The following is an 18,696-nucleotide window of genomic DNA, read 5'->3' as shown; positions in this document are numbered from 1 at the left end:
GGCATAGATTTAATTAAAAAGTAATTGTAACGTTGAGTTTTCTTTTTTATTTAACCCCTACGTTGGCATAAGTGCCATCATATAAATGAGATGAACTTCTTATACACAAAGCAATAAGGGTCATCTCATATTAGCCTTGGCTGCAGTCCCCACAGGCTAATCTGGAATGCAGCCTTGGCAGTGCCCACAGGCTAATCTGGAATGCAGCCTTGGCAGTGCCCACAGGCTAATCTGGAATGCAGCCTTGGCAGTGCCCACAGGCTAATCTGGAATGCAGCCTTGGCAGTGCCCACAGGCTAATCTGGAATGCAGCCTTGGCAGTGCCCACAGGCTAATCTGGAATGCAGCCTTGGCAGTGCCCACAGGCTAATCTGGAATGCAGCCTTGGCAGTGCCCACAGGCTAATCTGGAATGCAGCCTTGGCAGTGCCCACAGGCTAATCTGGAATGCAGCCTTGGCAGTGCCCACAGGCTAATCTGGAATGCAGCCTTGGCAGTGCCCACAGGCTAATCTGGAATGCAGCCTTGGCAGTGCCCACAGGCTAATCTGGAATGCAGCCTTGGCAGTGCCCACAGGCTAATCTGGAATGCAGCCTTGGCAGTGCCCACAGGCTAATCTGGAATGCAGCCTTGGCAGTGCCCACAGGCTAATCTGGAATGCAGCCTTGGCAGTGCCCACAGGCTAATCTAGAATGCAGCCTTGGCAGTGCCCACAGGCTAATCTGGAATGCAGCCTTGGCAGTGCCCACAGGCTAATCTGGAATGCAGCCTTGGCAGTGCCCACAGGCTAATCTGGAATGACCCTCTGGGTATATGATATATTTCATTTTAAGAAACAGGGGTGTGATTTTTCCGCGGATCCGCAGATTTCCTCGGATCGGGTTGTCCTGGATATCACTTCTGAGATTTGCGTAATTTCGTTTTAAAAAATGTGGGGGAGAGGGGCTACCACCGATTCCGCGGACGCATTTCATAAGCGGCCCGAAATATCCGCGGCCCGCGAAATCTCTCCGCATTTTACACTGGTAGATTATGCCTAAGCATTTTTAAAACGAGCCATATAATTGGCTGTCGTTTCCCAATCTTCCAATTAAAATCGTGTTCTTAAAATGCGGTCTGTGATTTGTTTGAAAATGGCGCCGTTGTGAAGAGAAAATTAAGATTATTGAAATAACAAATAGCAATCAAATAAACGACTTACATCACCTAGTCTGATAGGAATAATGAAATGTGTTTGTCAAAAAAAAAAAGACTACGTTTTAGATACAAGCAACACATATTTTGTTAAGAAATGTGCCCACTGAATTTGTGTCACGGAAACCAGTGTTTGCAAATTGGAGTTTAGTCTACTCGCGAAGTAAAACAATTTAGAAGAGTATCATTCGAACATGGAAATAGACAAACATGATTTGATTTATATGTCTGTGGGTCTGTGTATAATCAGATTCATATGCATATTCTGCTTTATTATGTTTGTCACGCTGTTCAGTTAACTGAAATAGCTGTGAACTGAGTGAAGATGTGAAATGCAAGGTATTGAAAGGTAAACAAATTAAATATATTAATTTAACTCAGTTAATACATCATTAACACCAGAAGAACACTCAAGTGTGTTTGTTTATATTTAGTCTATTAACTGTAATTCAATACATTGAAAAACTGCTGCTATTGATCACAATAAATACTTACTTAACTGTTTACTTTGCATCCTCAGTATGTTAAATGTGAAGTTTAACAGGTTTTTATAAAGAAATGTTGTTATGAAGTTCAAAAAGTTGTTTATTTTAATGTCTGTTTTTATGTTTGTCATTGCGTTATGCGCGCCATTCGCGTAGTCAAAATCAGTCAACAGAATTTTCCTCCCCTCTGACTTTGCCTCAATCACACCCCTGGCAGAAAATGTGGTCCATGATTTGCCTGTGCAGACTGCACAGGCTTATCAGGGACGGCACTTCAAGGCCATGCATTAAATCCCATTTTCGCAGATCGAGGCTCAATTCTATGAATTAATCTTTCACTTCAGAGACAGACTACCCACCAAAGGCCAACGCAGGTTCAGACATCGTGATCAACCTACCCCAAAATTCTGTGGTGCTCAGTGGTAACCTTAGCACAGATGACAAGGGCATTGTGAGTTATGAGTGGATCAAGGTATCCAGCGACAAACTGGCCGCTGATATGCAGGTGAGATGAAGAACATTCAATTTAGGTGGAAAGTGTCGTCCCTGATTAACCTGGGCAGACTTTACAGGCTAATCAGGGACAACAGTTTACGCACATGCATTAAACTGTGAGTAATAAGTGGATCAATGTATCTTGTGTCAAACTGAGGGCTGATATGCAGCCCAGTTGACAAAATATGTTCAATAAAGTTCGCATTAAAGGGACTCACAGTTCACAGTTTGGCAAAACAAGAATTAAAAACAATATATCATAGATTAAATAAAGAATTTATTCATTATATTTAGACAATTAAAATAACACTATTCTTAAGTGCTAAAAACTAGCATATTAGTCCTGGGCTGTATTACAGGGTTGTTATTATGATTGTAAACAAAGGATTATTTTGGAAAAGTAACCGATTCGGGCGGGAGTCAAGGGGGCCTCTTAGGCCCCCTTGTAGGTCCAGGGCAAGGCCCTGGTAAGGGAGTCAGGGGGGCAAAGCCCCCCGACCAAAAGCGAATTCTAGACATTTCAGGGACAAAATACTGTTGTTCTCAGAGAATAAAAAGTTAAAATGAGGTCTAAAAAGAATAGAAAATTTTAAGATTTTCACATGTTTAGTATACTGTACAATGTAAAAACATATTATATTGATAGATCTTTGCATGTCCCAATTCTATCCATTACTGGATAATCAAGTATAATTACGATTTCTTTTTTTCAAAACCAAATTACGGCAAATATTGACGATGAATGTCGTCCACCATTTAACGCAAGTGCATATACAAATTGAATTGTGGGATTGGGGAATTCCCATTTAACATGCGTGAAACACGTGACGCTATTTGAGAGCATTGAAAATCGTTTATATTTAGTAATTACGACAAATCGACGACTCAATCTAAACTGTTACATGTACCTCCTTTCAGAAAAGTTTGCGAAAGTGAAAGTGAAATTCTGAGAATAGAAACGCGTCTTTCTTTAAATTTCACCAAGTACTTTTCATTCCGGATCGTGATATAACTTGTAAGGTCATTCATGCATGCAGACCTATAAATATGCATAGTTTGGCAATCTCAAAACACGTTATTTACCTACTTATTACATTATGTGTTATGCCCATTTGTATATCAAAATGCATTATTTAATTGAAGTATTTTCAAATGCATATAATTAAATGTGTTATCCGAAATCATTTCCAGATTTCGTTATTCACGGAAAATTAAGTAAATTCTACCAACAGAGACACATTTCTCGTGTTTTTAAGCACAGATGAAAATCATGCCAAAATTAGACTTCATGTATAACATCACGTCATTCTTCCTCGGGGAAAGCGTGGACTTTAATATTTAGATGCTGAATAACAACTTGGTAACGCAGAGGTCACTAATATATTTATTTTGGTAGAAAACCGAAGAGCATTTTTAAATATGTGGAAACCTTTTCTCTAATTAAAACAACTAGTTAATTACGCTCTACATTCGTTGAGATACGGTCAGTAATAATCTGTGAAGTGTACAGCTATTTGATACAATTTCACGTGGGGGTAGGCGTGTATTCGGCTGCATGAGCGCTGATTGGTTGACGTGCTTACCAAAAAGAATTTGATTGACAGCTGGAAAAATCAATATTGGGCACTCGCTGATAAATTCATTGAAAACAGTAGCTCTTAGGCGGAGTTAATGGACTCAATGAATGGACGTCGCTCTACTATACTACGGTTATTCTTCGTCAATTATTGTCTGTTTGCGTGATCAAAACTTCCGATAGCAATTTTAAAGATTCAGGAAAAACAACCGATTTTCTGGCGATTTTAACCGATGAATTCGATCGGCAATCGGTTAATATTGACAACCCTGTGTATTATGCAATGGTTTCAATGTCCTTAAATTAATGTTGTCATTATATTAGTGCAGACTGCACAGGCTAATCTGGCAGATACTTAACGCACATGCAGTTAGCCCAGATTTCCCAGAAGGAGGCTGAATTCATTGCAGGGGACCAGAACGTCAGAGCTCCACCTCAGCAATCTAGAGGTGGGAGACTACATGTTCAGTCTCATGGCTAAATTCATTGCAGGGGACCAGAGCGTCAGAGCTCCACCTCAGCAATCTAGAGGTGGGAGACTACATGTTCAGTCTCAAGGCTAAATTCATTGCAGGGGACCAGAACGTCAGAGCTCCACCTCAGCAATCTAGAGGTGGGAGACTACATGTTCAGTCTCAAGGCTAAATTCATTGCAGGGGACCAGAACGTCAGAGCTCCACCTCAGCAATCTAGAGGTGGGAGACTACATGTTCAGTCTCAAGGTTAAATTCATTGCAGGGGACCAGAACGTCAGAGCTCCACCTCAGCAATCTAGAGGTGGGAGACTACATGTTCAGTCTCAAGGCTAAACTCATTGCAGGGGACCAGAACCTCAGAGCTCCACCTCAGCAATCTAGAGGTGGGAGACTACATATTCAGTCTCAAGGCTAAATTCATTGCAGGGGACCAGAACGTCAGAGCTCCACCTCAACAATTTAGAGGTGGGAGACTACATGTTCTGTCTCAAGGCTAAATTCATTGCAGGGAACCAGAATGACAGAGCTCCACCTCAGCAATCTACAGGTGGGAGACTACATGTTCAGTCTCAAGGTTAAATTCATTGCAGGGGACCAGAACGTCAGAGCTCCACCTCAGCAATCTAGAGGTGGGAGACTACATGTTCAGTCTCAAGGCTAAATTCATTGCAGGGGACCAGAACATCAGAGCTCCACCTCAGCAATCTAGAGGTGGGAGACTACATGTTCAGTCTCAAGGTTAAATTCATTGCAGGGGACCAGAACGTCAGAGCTACACCTCAGCAATCTAGAGGTGGGAGACTACATGTTCAGTCTCAAGGTCACGGACAGTGCTGGCCAGGTGTCTACTGCAGATGTGCATGTATACGTGAAACCTGGTAAGTGACTGATGATACTCAAAAACAAATAAGCCTTTCATTATTAAAAAAGTTTCTTCTTCTGAACGAAACAGCCTCCCTTATGTTTAAGCAATCGAAATAAGCCTTCAATAATTTCTCCTTTTTAGAACAAAAAAAGCCTCTTTAAGTTTGTTTTTTTTTCTTTCCTAGAACAAAATAAGCCTCCAATATAATCAACTTCCTGTTCGTCAATATTAGCTTTCTCTTTTTCAAAACAAAATATGCTTTCCTTAATGTTTCAACTTACTTTCTTAGATAAAAGAAGAGTTATTTTCCTTTTTCTCCAATCAAGCTTTCTAAAAGTCTCTGCTTCTTGTAATGAAACAAGCACCCCCATAAGTTTCATGTTTCTCAGAACAAACAAGCCTCCAGTTGCCATGATTATGGGTACCATGGAGACCTCACTTCCCCAGGAAGCATCCTGCTAGATGCTTGAAAACTGGGCTTAATGCATGCGCATAAAATGTCATCCCAGATTAGCCTTTGCATTCTGCACAGGCTAATCAGGATCAACACTTTCGGTCTAGACCGGATTCTCTTTTAGGAAATGCTTCTTGTACATGGAAAAAGTCCTTTAGAGCGCAGTGTCGTCCCTGATTAGCCTGTGCATACTGCACAGTCTTATCTGGGAGGACACTTTAGACACATGCATTATGCCCAGCTTTCTTAAAATGAGGCTCAATTAATTTTAATGTTTCTCAGAACAAAACAAGCCTCCCGTTGCCATGACGATGGGTACCATGGAGACCTCACTTCCCCTTGACAGCATCTTATTGGACGGCAGCAACAGTACAGACGATCAGAAGATAGTGTCCTATGCCTGGCAACAGACTGCGTAAGTGTTGTAACTATTACTCGCTAGCACATAAAATATTGAGGTATGCTTTATAATATACAAAACATGACAAAAAGATGCATGACAAAAAGATATGTGTGAGTTTTTATGCCCACCGATTGAATGATCAGTGTATATTGTTTTTGGCCTGTCTGTCATTCATTCATTAATTCATTAATTCATTCATTCATTGTTTGTGTGTGTCCCAAAACTTTAACCTTGGTCATTACTTTTGCAATATTGAAGATATCAGTTTGATATTAGACATGCATGTGTATCTCATGGAGCTGCACATTTTGAGTGGTGAAAGGTCAAGGTCACCCTTCAAGGTCAAAGGTCAAATATATGACTTCAAAGCGGCGCAAAAGGGGGCATTGTGTTTCTGACAAACACATCTCTTGTTCTTTGGTGTGATAATGCTAACTTGTAACATCATACACTTTGTAGTAATGGTTTAGAACAGTATAAGTTTGAAGAGAAGCACATGATTTTTTTGGGGTTTATTAGCTCACCTGAGCACAACGTGCTCATTATGAGCTTTTGTGATCGCTTTTTGTCCATCGTGCGTCGTCCGTCGTCAACATTTGCCTTGTTAACTCTCTAGAGGCCACATTTATTGTCCAATCTTCATGAAATTTAGTCAGTACATTGGTCTCAATGATATCTTGGATGAGTTCGAAAATGATGCCTGTTGTTTGTAAAACATGGCCGCCAGGGGACGGGGCATTTTTCCTTATATGGCTATAGAAAAACCTTGTTAACACTCTAGAGGCCACATTTATTTTCCGATCTTCATGGAACTAAGTCAGAAGATTTGTCCCAATGATATCTTGGATGAGTATGAAAATGGTAACCTTTGCTTGAAAAACATGGCTGCCAAGGGGCGGGGCATTTTCCTTATATGGCTATATATGGCAATAGTAAAATCTTGTTAACACTCTAGAGGCCACATTTATTTCTAAGCTTCATGAAACTTGGTCAGAAGATTAATCCCAATAATATCTTGGACGAGTTTAGAAATGATGCCCTTTGGTTGAAAAACATGGCCGCCTGGGGGCGTGGCATTTTTCCTTATATGGCTATAGTAAAACCTTGTTAACAATCTAGAGGCCACATTTATTGTCCAATCTTCATGAAATATGGTCAGAAGATCTGTCTAATTGATATCATGGATGAGTTTGAAAATGGTTACGTTTGCTTGAAAAACATGGCCGCCAAGGGGCAGGGCATTTTCATGCCCCCGGATCGAATGATCGGGGGCATATTGTTTTTAGCCTGTTTGTCTGTCATTCTGGATCCGAAGTTTGGCCCCATTCCCAATGCAAATCTGGTTGTTTTTTTCCCAATTGATTTTTTTTTAACCTTTAAATATATTAGTTAACCTGGTCCAGTGAATAAAATAGAAAAATATTGCATAATCAAATCATCTGTTGCCTTGAATTTGTTTTAAAAACAGTAAAATATGTTAAATTGATTATTTAAGACTTTCCTTATTTTCCCCAAAATCTGGCGTTTCGCGCGATTTTTTTTTCCCTCAAAAAAGGCCAGGCACTTTCCCCAAAACCAGATAAAAAAAACCTGCACTTATCACACATGTTCTTCATATTTTGTAAAATTTTAATAATATGTTATCAAAAAATCGTTATTTACCAGTTAATGGCTTCTTTGAAATTTAAGACACACTATTAACATGCGATTATTTTTCCGAATTGAGCCAGTTTTGCGATTATTTTTTTTCCCAAAATGAGTTTTTTCAAGACACGAAGTTCCCAAAATTCCACTGTGGCGTTTTCCCAAAACGTAGCGGAAAAGGCCTGTATGGCCATAAGAAAACTTTGTTAACACTCTAGAGGTCACATTTATTTTCTGATCATCATGAAACTTGGTCAGAAGATTTGTCCCAATAATATCTTGGATGAGTTCCAAAATGGTTTTGGTTGCTTTAAAAACATGGCCACCAGGGGCGGGCATTTTTCCTTATATGGCTATATATGGCTTTAGTAAAACCTTGTTAACACTCTAGAGGCCACTTTTATTTTCCAATCTTCATGAAATTTGGTCAGAAGATTGGTCTCAATCATATCTTGGATAAGTTCGAAAATGATTATGTTTGCTGGAAAAACATAGCTTCCAAGGGGCTATATTTTCCTTATATGGCTATAGTAAAATCTTGTTAACACTCTAGAGGCCACATTTACTGTCCGATCTTCATGAAATTTGGTCAGAAGATTCTGCCCGATAATATCTTAGAAGAGTTCAAAAATGATGCCGGTTGGTTGAAAAACATGGCTGCCAGGGGGCTGGGCATTTTTCCTTATATGGCTATAGTAAAACCTTGTTTACACTCTAGAGGCCACATTTATTTTCCGATCTTCATGAAACTTGGTCAGAAGATCTGTCCCAATAATATATTGTTATCTCAGGGTGATAAGCTATATAAAAATGTGCTTATCCTGCAGATAGTACATGCCCAATAAGAACTAGTCCACTGTTATGAAGTGCTATTCAAATGACCATTCAGCAATGATGCCATTTATTGGACATAAAGGGTTTAAACAATTAGTTGTGATCCTTTTAGTAGTCTACCTAAATAAAATATTGATACAGCTTTACTGCATTAGTGTTTTACAGGAAATGTCAAGTGTCAGTTTAGGTCACAGAACACTGTGTCTACTAGGTATTCTAAATAAAATAGTATATGGTCCTCTAAATGAATATGTTGATTACTTTTGACATTTATAAATTTCTTGCTAACAGTAATTCTGTATTTAAAAAAGTTAATATTTGTTCGGATCTTGATTTCTTTGATTGGTCTACCCATTAAATCACACAAAAATAATGTCACTCCATTATTAATTGTTTTGCAGAAATATTTTTGTCACCACAGTTGATTGACCATGTTGTTCATCATAATATCCTCCCTTTCCCGAGATGATGTCACACATGAAATCATGCCAAAAATCAAAGAATATTTCTCTATTCCAACCTGATTCTCTGATGCATGTGTGTAAAGTGTAGTGTAAAGTGTAGTGTAAAGTAGTGTAAAGTGTAGTTCCAGATAAGCTTGTGCAGTACGCGCAGGCTGAACAGGGACAACACGTTTAGCCTAAAATGGCTTTCAAATGGCATTTAAGAGACTTTCTTTAAAATGAAAAATTCCTCAATAACAGAAAGTGTCATCCCTGATTAGCCTGCATTTTGACCAGTTTTCCCTGCACAAGACTCCTGTATAACAGTACAATACTGAAGAAAATAGGTATAATTGTATAAGTAGGCAAACTCTTCCAAGATAAACAGGCTTATCAAGGTGTTGACTTTCGACTTGTATTGAATTTTCGTTTGAAGGAGGTCTCTTATAAGAAAATGCAGTGTAGGTAAAAGTGCCTGCTCAGGCTAATCTGGGACTACTTTTTACGCAAATGCATTAAACCCCATTTTGTCAAAGCAAGGCTTAATTAACCCTTTCCCCCATAAGAAGCTAAGTGAAAATGTCTATGTGCAAACAGCATAAAACCAGAACAGCCTGCGAGTAACTCAAGGCTCAATTAACCCTTTCCCCCATAAGAAGCTAAGTGAAAATGTCTATGTGCAAACAGCATAAAACCAGAACAGCCTGCGAGTAACTGGCAGTCTGTTCAGGTTTTATGCTGTTTGCTGCTCATCAGTAACTAAGGGTTGGAAATGAAGCCTTTAAAACTTGAATCTAGTGAGAAAGGTATTTTATTAAATGTAACTTTCTAAATGTTTCAAAATACACACTTAAGTGGTAATGGGTTAAAACAAACTGTTCCAGACGAGTGAGGTATATAAGGATTAAGTTATCTCACAGAATTTTTTTATTTATTATTAATTTAACTTCCAGCATTAAAAATTGAGTACTGCAAAACCAGGTACTTTTTGTTGACATTAAAATTTTTGGTTTTTCTTCAGTGGACCTACCACACTGATTATCCGTGCCCCAGACCAGGTGACCACAGAGGCCACGGGTGAGATCAAGGTTGGAAAATACGAGTTCAAGGTCACCGTGAAAGATGGGGAGCAACTCTCTTCTTCCAATGTGCTTACCGTGGTAGTGAAACAAGGTGGGTGTGCCGAGCTGAGCCCATAGCAAGTTTATTAAGGTTTTACCTGTGTCAGGTTCATTGCATGTTTATTTCGTATTATATTGGGTTGTTGGGTGTGTGTGCATGTGTAGAATAATCATAGAGTTGGGCCCATACATTGAAGTAAATGAAAGTTAAACCTCTGTGTAGTTCTTTGGATATTTATTATCCCCTACAAAGGTGGAGGGATAAAGAATTGGCCTTGTCCGTCCGTCAGTCTATCTATTCGTCACTCTGTTTTTCGTCTGTTTCTCAGAAAAAATATAAGATATTATGATGAAATTCATGGGTGTATTGATACCTTCAGAAGAAGTGCAATACCCCAAAAGCATAACCCTGCACTATATTAAGCCCCCCTTTGAAGAAGAGGGGGTATATTGTTTTGCACATGTCCCTCCGTCAGTCAGTCCGTCCACCAAATGGTTTCCGGATGATAACTCAAGAATGCTTAGGCCTGGGATCAGGTAAGTTAATAGGTACATTGATAATGACTGGCAGATGATCCCTACAGATTTTCAGGTCACTAGTTCAAAGGTCAAGGTCACAGTGACTCAAAGCAGTAAAATGGTTACCGGATGAAAACTCAAGAACGCTTAAGCCAGGGATCAGGAAAGTTTATAGTTACATTGGTCATGACTCATAGATGACCCCTATTGTAATTTGATTTTCAGTACTCTAGGTCAAAGGTCAAGGTCACAGTGACCTGAAACAGTAAAATGGTTTCCGGATGTTAACTCAAGAATGCTAAAGGCAACTTCTATTTGTACTAACTGCTTCCATTATACATTATTGATAAACGTATGTACACTTTTGACTTGTCTTTATATTATATCTCAAAAATATCTGGTTGAAGTGTATGATAAATAAACAACAGATTCTCATCAGCAACTCCATAAGTCACGCGAGCAATTCTTCTTTAAATTGCCAATAATACTCTTAACGTATTCACAATGGCTCCACTACAACTGATAAATCATTTGGGGGGCATGCCTGTTTTACAAACAGCCCTTGTTCAATAAGAGTTATTGTCCTTAATTTTTTTTTAGCTCGGCTGTTTTTGGAGAAAACCTGAGGTATTGTCACAGCCAGCTCGTCGTGTCCGTCATAGTGTCGTTCCGCGTCGTGCTAAAACCTTTACATTTTGTCAAGATTTTGAACATTGGCTCTTAAATCTAAGTGCTTCAACCTACAACTTTGAAACTTGGTATGTAGCTGCACCTTGATTAGTTCTACATGCCACACCCATTTTTGGGTCACTAGGTCAAAGGTCAAGGTCACAGTGACCTCTAAAGAAAAATATTCTGACAAGCTTTCATTTATTCACAACTGCACCCGCAGCCGAGAGTGGCACCCGTTATGCAGTGCTCTTGTTTTTAGCTCGACTATTATATATGAAATATATATAGTGGAGCTCTCCTACTCACCCGGGCGTCGGCTTTACGTACCGTTTCCGTTAGCGTTAGCGTGCAAATGTTAAAGTATTTGTACTACCCCAATTATTTTTATTGTCCCTTGACATATTGCTTTCATATTCTGCATACTTGTTTACCAACATGACCCCAACATATAAACAAGAGCAGACAACTCTATCAAGCATTTTATTATAATTATGGCCCCACGTTTTCTACTTAGAATATGCAGCAAATGTTAAAGTTTGTGTACTACCCCAAATATTTTCAATGTCCCTTGACATATTGCTTTCATATTTTGCATTCTTGTTTACCATCATGACCCTAACCTATAAACAAGAGCATACAACTGTATCAAGCATTTTGACAGAATTATTGCCCCTTTTATACTTAGAATATGCATATTATTGATAAATCTATGTTAAACTTTGCACACTAACCCAAATATTTCCTATATCCTTTGACATATTGCTTTTAAATTTTGCATACTTGTTTACCAACATGACCCCAACCTATAAATAAGAGCAGACCACTGTATCAAGCATTTTGACATAATTATGGCCCCTTTTACACTTAGATAATTGAACATTTTGCTTAAATTGCCATTACTTCTTTATTTATTATCACATTTTATTATTACTTTGACAAAACAACACTTACCTGAATACCACAATGGATTCTTTTTTTTAAACATCATCTAATAAATTACCACACCCCACATTACACCCCAACCTCACCCCCCCCCCAATTTTTTTTTAACATCATCTAATAAATTACCCCACCCCACATTATACCCTCCCCCCCCATTTTTTTTTTAACATCATCTAATAAATTTCCCCCACCCCCCTCTCCCCCCCCCCTACTCCACCCTACCCCCCCCCTCCCTAAATTTTTTTTTTCCTTTTTTTATTTTTGAAAGATCGTCTAATAAATGCAACCCCATATTATACCCCCCTCTCATCCCCCCCCCCCCCCAATTTTTTTATTTTTTTTTCTTTTTTTGTTTTTGAAAGATCGTGTAATAAATTATTGAATATGAACAATTTCCCCATGATGGCTTATGTTATACTGTCCAGCACTCGAATAGTCGAGCGCGCTGTCCTCTGATAGCTCGTGTTTGTATGATGTAACTTGTCAGGGCTACCGGTATATCTCAAAGCATGCAAACAATTACCATAGACTGATTTTTAGCTCATCTATTTTTTGAAAAAAAATTATGAGCTATAGTCAACACCTTGGCGTCGGCGTCGGCATCCGGTTAAGATTTGCGTTTAGGTCCACTTTTCTCATAAAGTATCAATGCTTTTGCATTCAAACTTGGTACACTTACTTACTATCATTAGGAGACTGGGCAGGCAAAGTTAGATAACTCTGGCTTGCATTTTGACAGAATTATGTGCCCTTTTTATACTTAGAAAATTGAAAATTTTGGTTAAGTTTTGTGTTTAGGTCCATTTTATTCCTTAAGTATCAAAGCTATTGCTTTCATACTTGCAACACTTTCTAACTATCGTAAGGGGACTGTGCAGGCAAAGTTATGTAACTCTGACTGGCATTTTGATGGAATTATGGGCCCTTTATACTTGAAAATTTGGTTAAGTTTTGTGTTTTGGTCCACTTTACCCCTAAAGTATCATAGATATTGCTTTTAAACTTCAAATACTTTCATGCTATCATGAGGGTATTGTACCTGGCAAGTTGAATTTTACCTTGACCTTTGAATGACCTTGACTCTCAAGGTCAAATTATTAAATTTTGCTGAAATTGCCATAACTTCTTTATTTTTGATTATTAGATTCAATTGATTCTTTGACAAAACAACTCTTACCTGACATACCACAATAGACTCCACCCAAACAATCCCCCATCCCCCCCCCCCTGAATCCCCCCTCAATCCCCCTCCCCATTATTTTTTTTCTTAATTAAAGATCATCTAATAAATGACCACCACACCCTCCACCCTCACACTAAACCCCCCCCCCCCCAAAAAAAAATTTTTTATGCCCCCAGTAGGGTGGCATATAGCAGTTGAACTGTCCGTCAGTATGTCAGTCAGTCTGTCCGTCTGTCCGAAAAAAACTTTAACATTGGCCATAACTTTTACACTTTTGAAGATAGTAACTTGATATTTGGCATGCATGTGTATCTCATGGAGCTGCACATTTTGAGTGGTGAAAGGTCAAGGTCATCCTTCAAGGTCATCCTTCAAGGTCAAATGTCAAATTTATGGTGTCTGTCCGTCCAAAAACTTTAACATTGGCCATATTTTTTTCAATATTGAAGATAGCAACTTGATATTTGGCATGCATGTGTATCTCATGGAGCTGAACATTTTGAGTGGTGAATGGTCAAGGTCATCCTTCAAGGTCAAATGTCAAATATATGTCCAAAAACTTTAACATTGGCAATAACTTTTTTAATATTGAAGATAGCAACTTGATATTTGGCACGCATGTGTATCTCATGAAGCTGCACATTTTGAGTGTTGGAAGTTTAAGGTCAAGTTCATCCTTCAAGGTAAAAAAAAAAAAATCAAAGCGGCGTTCTCATGAAGCTGCACATTTTGAGTGGTGGAAGGTCAAGTTCATCCTTCAAGGTCAAGGTCATCCTTCAAGGTCAAAGGTCAAAAAAATAATATTCAAAGCGGGGTTCTCATGAAGCTGCACATTTTGAGTGGTGGAAGGTCAAGGTTATCCTTCAAGGTCAAGGTCATCCTTCGAGGTCAAAGGTCAAAAAAAATATTTCAAAGCGGCGTTCTCATAAAGCTGCACATTCTGACAAACACATCTCTTGTTTTTTTCAGACATGGTTAAAAAACACAAATATTCATTTTTATTATTTTATTTTTGAAATACCGTCCAACCATCCCACCCAAGAATCCCCCCCCCAAAAAATTTTTTTTTTTTTTTTTTTGCATTTTCGGAAGATAATGTAATAAATGACCACATCCCCACACTATACACCCCTCTCCACTCCACCCCTCCCTCCTTTGTGATTGAAATTGAGATAGGTCCCTACACCTTTAAAAAAGAAAAATAGCTGAGCAGTCTGCACCCGCAAGGCGGTGCTCTTGTTTTATTATGCTGTATATCAAAGGATTTCCACTCATCCATAAACATAGTTTGTTTGGCGGGGGATACAAATTAGCTAGATTTTATTTTTATGCCCCCCTTCAAAGAAGAGGGGGTATATTGCTTTGCACATGTCGGTCGGTCTGTCGGTCGATCCGTCCACCAGGTGGTTTCCGGATGATAACTCAAGAACGCTTAGGCCTAGGATCATGAAACTTCATAGGTAGATAGATCATGACTCGCAGATGACCCCTATTGATTTTGAGGTCACTAGGTCAAAGGTCAAGGTCATGGTGACCCGAAATAGTAAAATGGTTTCCGGATGATAACTCAAGAACGCATATGCCTAGGATCATGAAACTTCATAGGTAGATTGATCATGACTTGCAGATGACCCCTAATGATTTTGAGATCACTAGGTCAAAGGTCAAGGTCACGGTGACCCGAAATAGTAAAATGGTTTCCGGATGATAACTCAAGAACGCATACGCCTAGGATCATAAAACTTCATAGGTAGATAGTTCATGACTTGCAGATGACCCCTATTGATTTTGAGGTCACTAGGTCAAAGGTCAAGGTCACGGTGACCCAAAATAGTAAAATGGTTTCCGAATGATAACTCAAGAACACATATGCCTAGGATCATGAAACTTCATAGGTAGATTGATCATGACTCGCAGATGACCCCTATTGATTTTCAGGTCACTAGGTCCAAGGTCAAGGTCACGGTGACCCGAAATAGTTAAATGGTTTCCGCATGATAACTCAAGAACGCTTACGCCTAGGATCATGAACTTCATAGGTACATTGATCATGACTCGCAGATGACCCATATTGATTTTCAGGTCACTAGGTCAAAGGTCAAGGTCACGGTGACCCGAAACAGTAAAATTGTTTCCGGATGATAACTCAAGAACGCTTTTTCCTAGGATCATGACACTTCATAGGTACATTGATCATGACTTGCAGATGACCCCTATTGATTTTCAGGTCACTAGGTCAAAGGTCAAGGTCACAGTGACAAAAAACGTATTCACACAATGGCTGCCACTACAACGGACAGCCCATATGGGGGGCATGCATGTTTTACAAACAGCCCTTGTTTCTGATAAACACAAAAGAACCAGTTGCAGCAAAACCCTGTCAGGTTCTTATGTAGAACAACAGCTCCCAAACGGGTCGGTTAAGTAAATTAGTTGATTTGAATATTTCAACGGTCTATGAATCCCCCATGACTCAGACAGGAGGTGTGTGTGTGGGGGGGGGGGAATACACTTTCCACACGGGTTGGTTTCTTTTTCTGAGTAGCTCATGTGATTTTATTAATTGCCAATTAACCACCCATAGCCTGTGAAGGTGGTTAGGTAGAAGTGCAGCTTCCACAGGTTGAATATATTACAAAGTATATACAGGGTAAATTACAGTTGCAAATGAGCCACATGTAGCTGGGACAGAGGGCAGTGTAAAATTACATGAACCACACGGGTAGGTGACATTTCTTAGTAGATAATTTTAACATTTCAGTGGCCAATGAACCACCCATAGCGCGGGCTGGTGGCAATGTAGAAGTGCAGCTTCCACAGGGTCTGGTGACATTGGATGGATCTAAGTCATCGGATGATCATAAGATAACCAGATATCACTGGGTCCGCGAAGCTGCCTCTCTCGCTGCAGGGGTAAGTTCTCTATGGACATATTAAATGCTAAGTTAAAAAGAACTTTAAAAACAGTGCCTTAAGATTTGATAAAATATTTTGCTTTATTGTACCGTTGGGAGCAAAATTTGAGGAAGACTATATAAGATTCACTCTGTTAAGCAGTGGGTGGGTTAATCTGCTGTAAACTTTAAAGTTTGTTGAGCATGCATGTTTGCATTACTTAAGTGATTCAAATGAAACTTGAAATATGTCATCAACTAGAAATGTAGATGTGTTTGACACTTTTTTCTTCTGTAATTATCTATATATGCCTGAGTTTCTTGCCCTTGAACATAGCAGACAAATTGAGCCGTGTTCTGAGAAAACTTGGCTTAATGCATTCTGCGTAAATTGTCGTCCCAGATTAGCCTGTGCAGTCCGTGCAGGCTAATCAGGGACGACACTTTCCGCTTTATAATAATATTGACGTAATATTGATTGGGTGTGGATGGTTTATCATTTGATATTTTTCCTATCAGTAAATCCATCAAAGGTTAAGTTTGGTACTGCTTTTTGATTAACAATTCTATACTAGGGTATTTTCTGGGATATACATCACACCGTAATACAAGACGCTTTCCCTAATTCGTAACATTTTTCATACTTTATTACTTCGATAATTGTATGCGGCTGTTTGTCCTACATTGCCACATATATGTGCAAGATGTCCTGAACAGCAGTGACTACCAGGCAGTTCTATAGCTGGTGAACCTTGTTGCGGGCACTATGTATTCACCCTGACATTCTTCAATCAAAGCGCTGAAGGCACTGAAGATGTTCGCTTTTGCATAATTTAACACGCAATTCATTTTTGAAAATCAATCGCAAGTTTGAAATGAACTAACGCCATTCAACTTTATAAAGTGTGTGTCATAGCGCACGGGTCGAGTTTTGTGTGCACTTTTTATCATCCTTATTATTTCATAGAAATAACTTAGACAAAATAAAAACAACATGCTTTTTGGAAGTTCTGAAAGCATAGAAAGTATGATGAAAATGGTAATGATAACTTAATATAAAGAAAATTTGCAGTCACCATCATATCAAAGGAATATTTTTTTCTAATATCAAATGACTATCACACCAAGAATATAAATTCATAATGAAAGTTCCGTGTACAAAACTTTTGATTTTTGACACCATATACAAATTCAAAATATACAACAATCTTCGTATCTTGTATATGGAGGAATAAAAGTATATAAACATTGCTGTTTATGCTTTACTTATTACCCGAGCAGTTCACACGGTGTCAACAACGCTAACATAAACATAGGTATAGAGCACTAATGCGATTTTAGGCGTAGCTGTTTCAGTTTTCATCTAAGTGACTTTTACATAACGCCAACAGACACGCATGAATATTTTCGAATATTTAATAAGCTGATTCGAGATACAACCTCTGAATTTTTGCTACGTCACTGCGTATGTGCTCAATTCAAAGGATGTAGCACTGTTCAGTGTAAGGTATTCCGGACTACTCTCTGTATGCTCAAACGACACAAATTGTGGCCCTGTTACAACTACGCGTAACAATCCATCTCGCAGAATTTCACTTTCGCCTCCAAGATGAGAAAACAATCATTAGCGAAATAGTATAGTGTCACGATAAGAGAAAATCGTTTAATTATCATACCACAATGTTTGCCGTACTTGGTCAGCACGTCTGGAAATCATTCCTTAAAGGGGCCTTTTCACAGATTTTGGCATTTTTTAGCTTATTCATTAAATGCTTTATATTGATAAATGTAAACATTGGATCGTAAAAGCTCCAGTGAAAAATCAAGAAAAAAAAAAAAAAAAAGGAAAAGAACATTGCCCGGATCAGGTTTCGAACCAGTGACCCCTGGAGTCCTGCCAGAGTCCTGAAGTAAAAACGCTTTAGCCTACTGAGCTATTCCGCCGAGTACACATTCTTGACGTATTTTATACCTTATATAAGCAATCTTCGTAGTTTCACAAAATTTAACGACAAAAACAGAACTCTCCAAATTATTCAATCGTTTCGCGTTGCAACGCTTTATAATTTTTAGGTTTTAAAATCGTCAAAAGATGCATATAATGGCTATATTAGAGCATGGTTAATGTTCAGTATTACTGTTTCCTCACAAATATCATAACTAAAACGAAAACTAACGAATCTGAAACAACTTTTTTCAATTTTGTCAATTTACCAAAGCGTGAAAAGATCCCTTTAATGTGTGGATAGGCTGCCATTATTAATAAGTTTGCTATTTTCAATTCAATTTTGTATCAAAAAGCATTGTTCTTAAATGTGGCATTTTCAATTCGCAATGAGATTTGTAATGACCCTCGTCATGCGAAAATGGGTCTTATTAGATATGCGTCCATCATATAAATAGCCCACTCAGCTATCCCTCCTTCTGGTAAGGAGAAACATAACATATTGAGTGATTTTAAAGCGAACATCATCCCCTATGGCCTGACTGCGCAAAA

At 38.7% G+C, this 18,696-nt stretch overlaps 1 protein-coding gene across 2 annotated transcripts in view; it reads left to right on the top strand.

Annotated features, from left to right (window-relative positions):
• The window catches only part of LOC127838470 (dyslexia-associated protein KIAA0319-like protein), an 87,971-nt gene that overhangs the window by 48,921 nt on the left and 20,354 nt on the right, over positions 1-18,696 (top strand). For both annotated transcript variants that reach the window (XM_052366253.1, XM_052366254.1), the window contains exons 13-17: positions 2,023-2,183; positions 4,980-5,103; positions 5,827-5,959; positions 9,890-10,041; positions 16,067-16,218. In XM_052366253.1, coding sequence (XP_052222213.1) covers positions 2,023-2,183; positions 4,980-5,103; positions 5,827-5,959; positions 9,890-10,041; positions 16,067-16,218 — 722 coding nt within the window. The remainder of the gene's footprint in view (positions 1-2,022; positions 2,184-4,979; positions 5,104-5,826; positions 5,960-9,889; positions 10,042-16,066; positions 16,219-18,696) is intronic.

Source organism: Dreissena polymorpha, chromosome 7 (assembly GCF_020536995.1).
Source record: "Dreissena polymorpha isolate Duluth1 chromosome 7, UMN_Dpol_1.0, whole genome shotgun sequence".
Classification (NCBI taxonomy): Eukaryota; Metazoa; Mollusca; class Bivalvia; order Myida; family Dreissenidae; genus Dreissena; species Dreissena polymorpha.
Note: the sequence above shows the minus strand (reverse complement) of the source record. Positions and strands in the feature narration are given on the sequence as shown.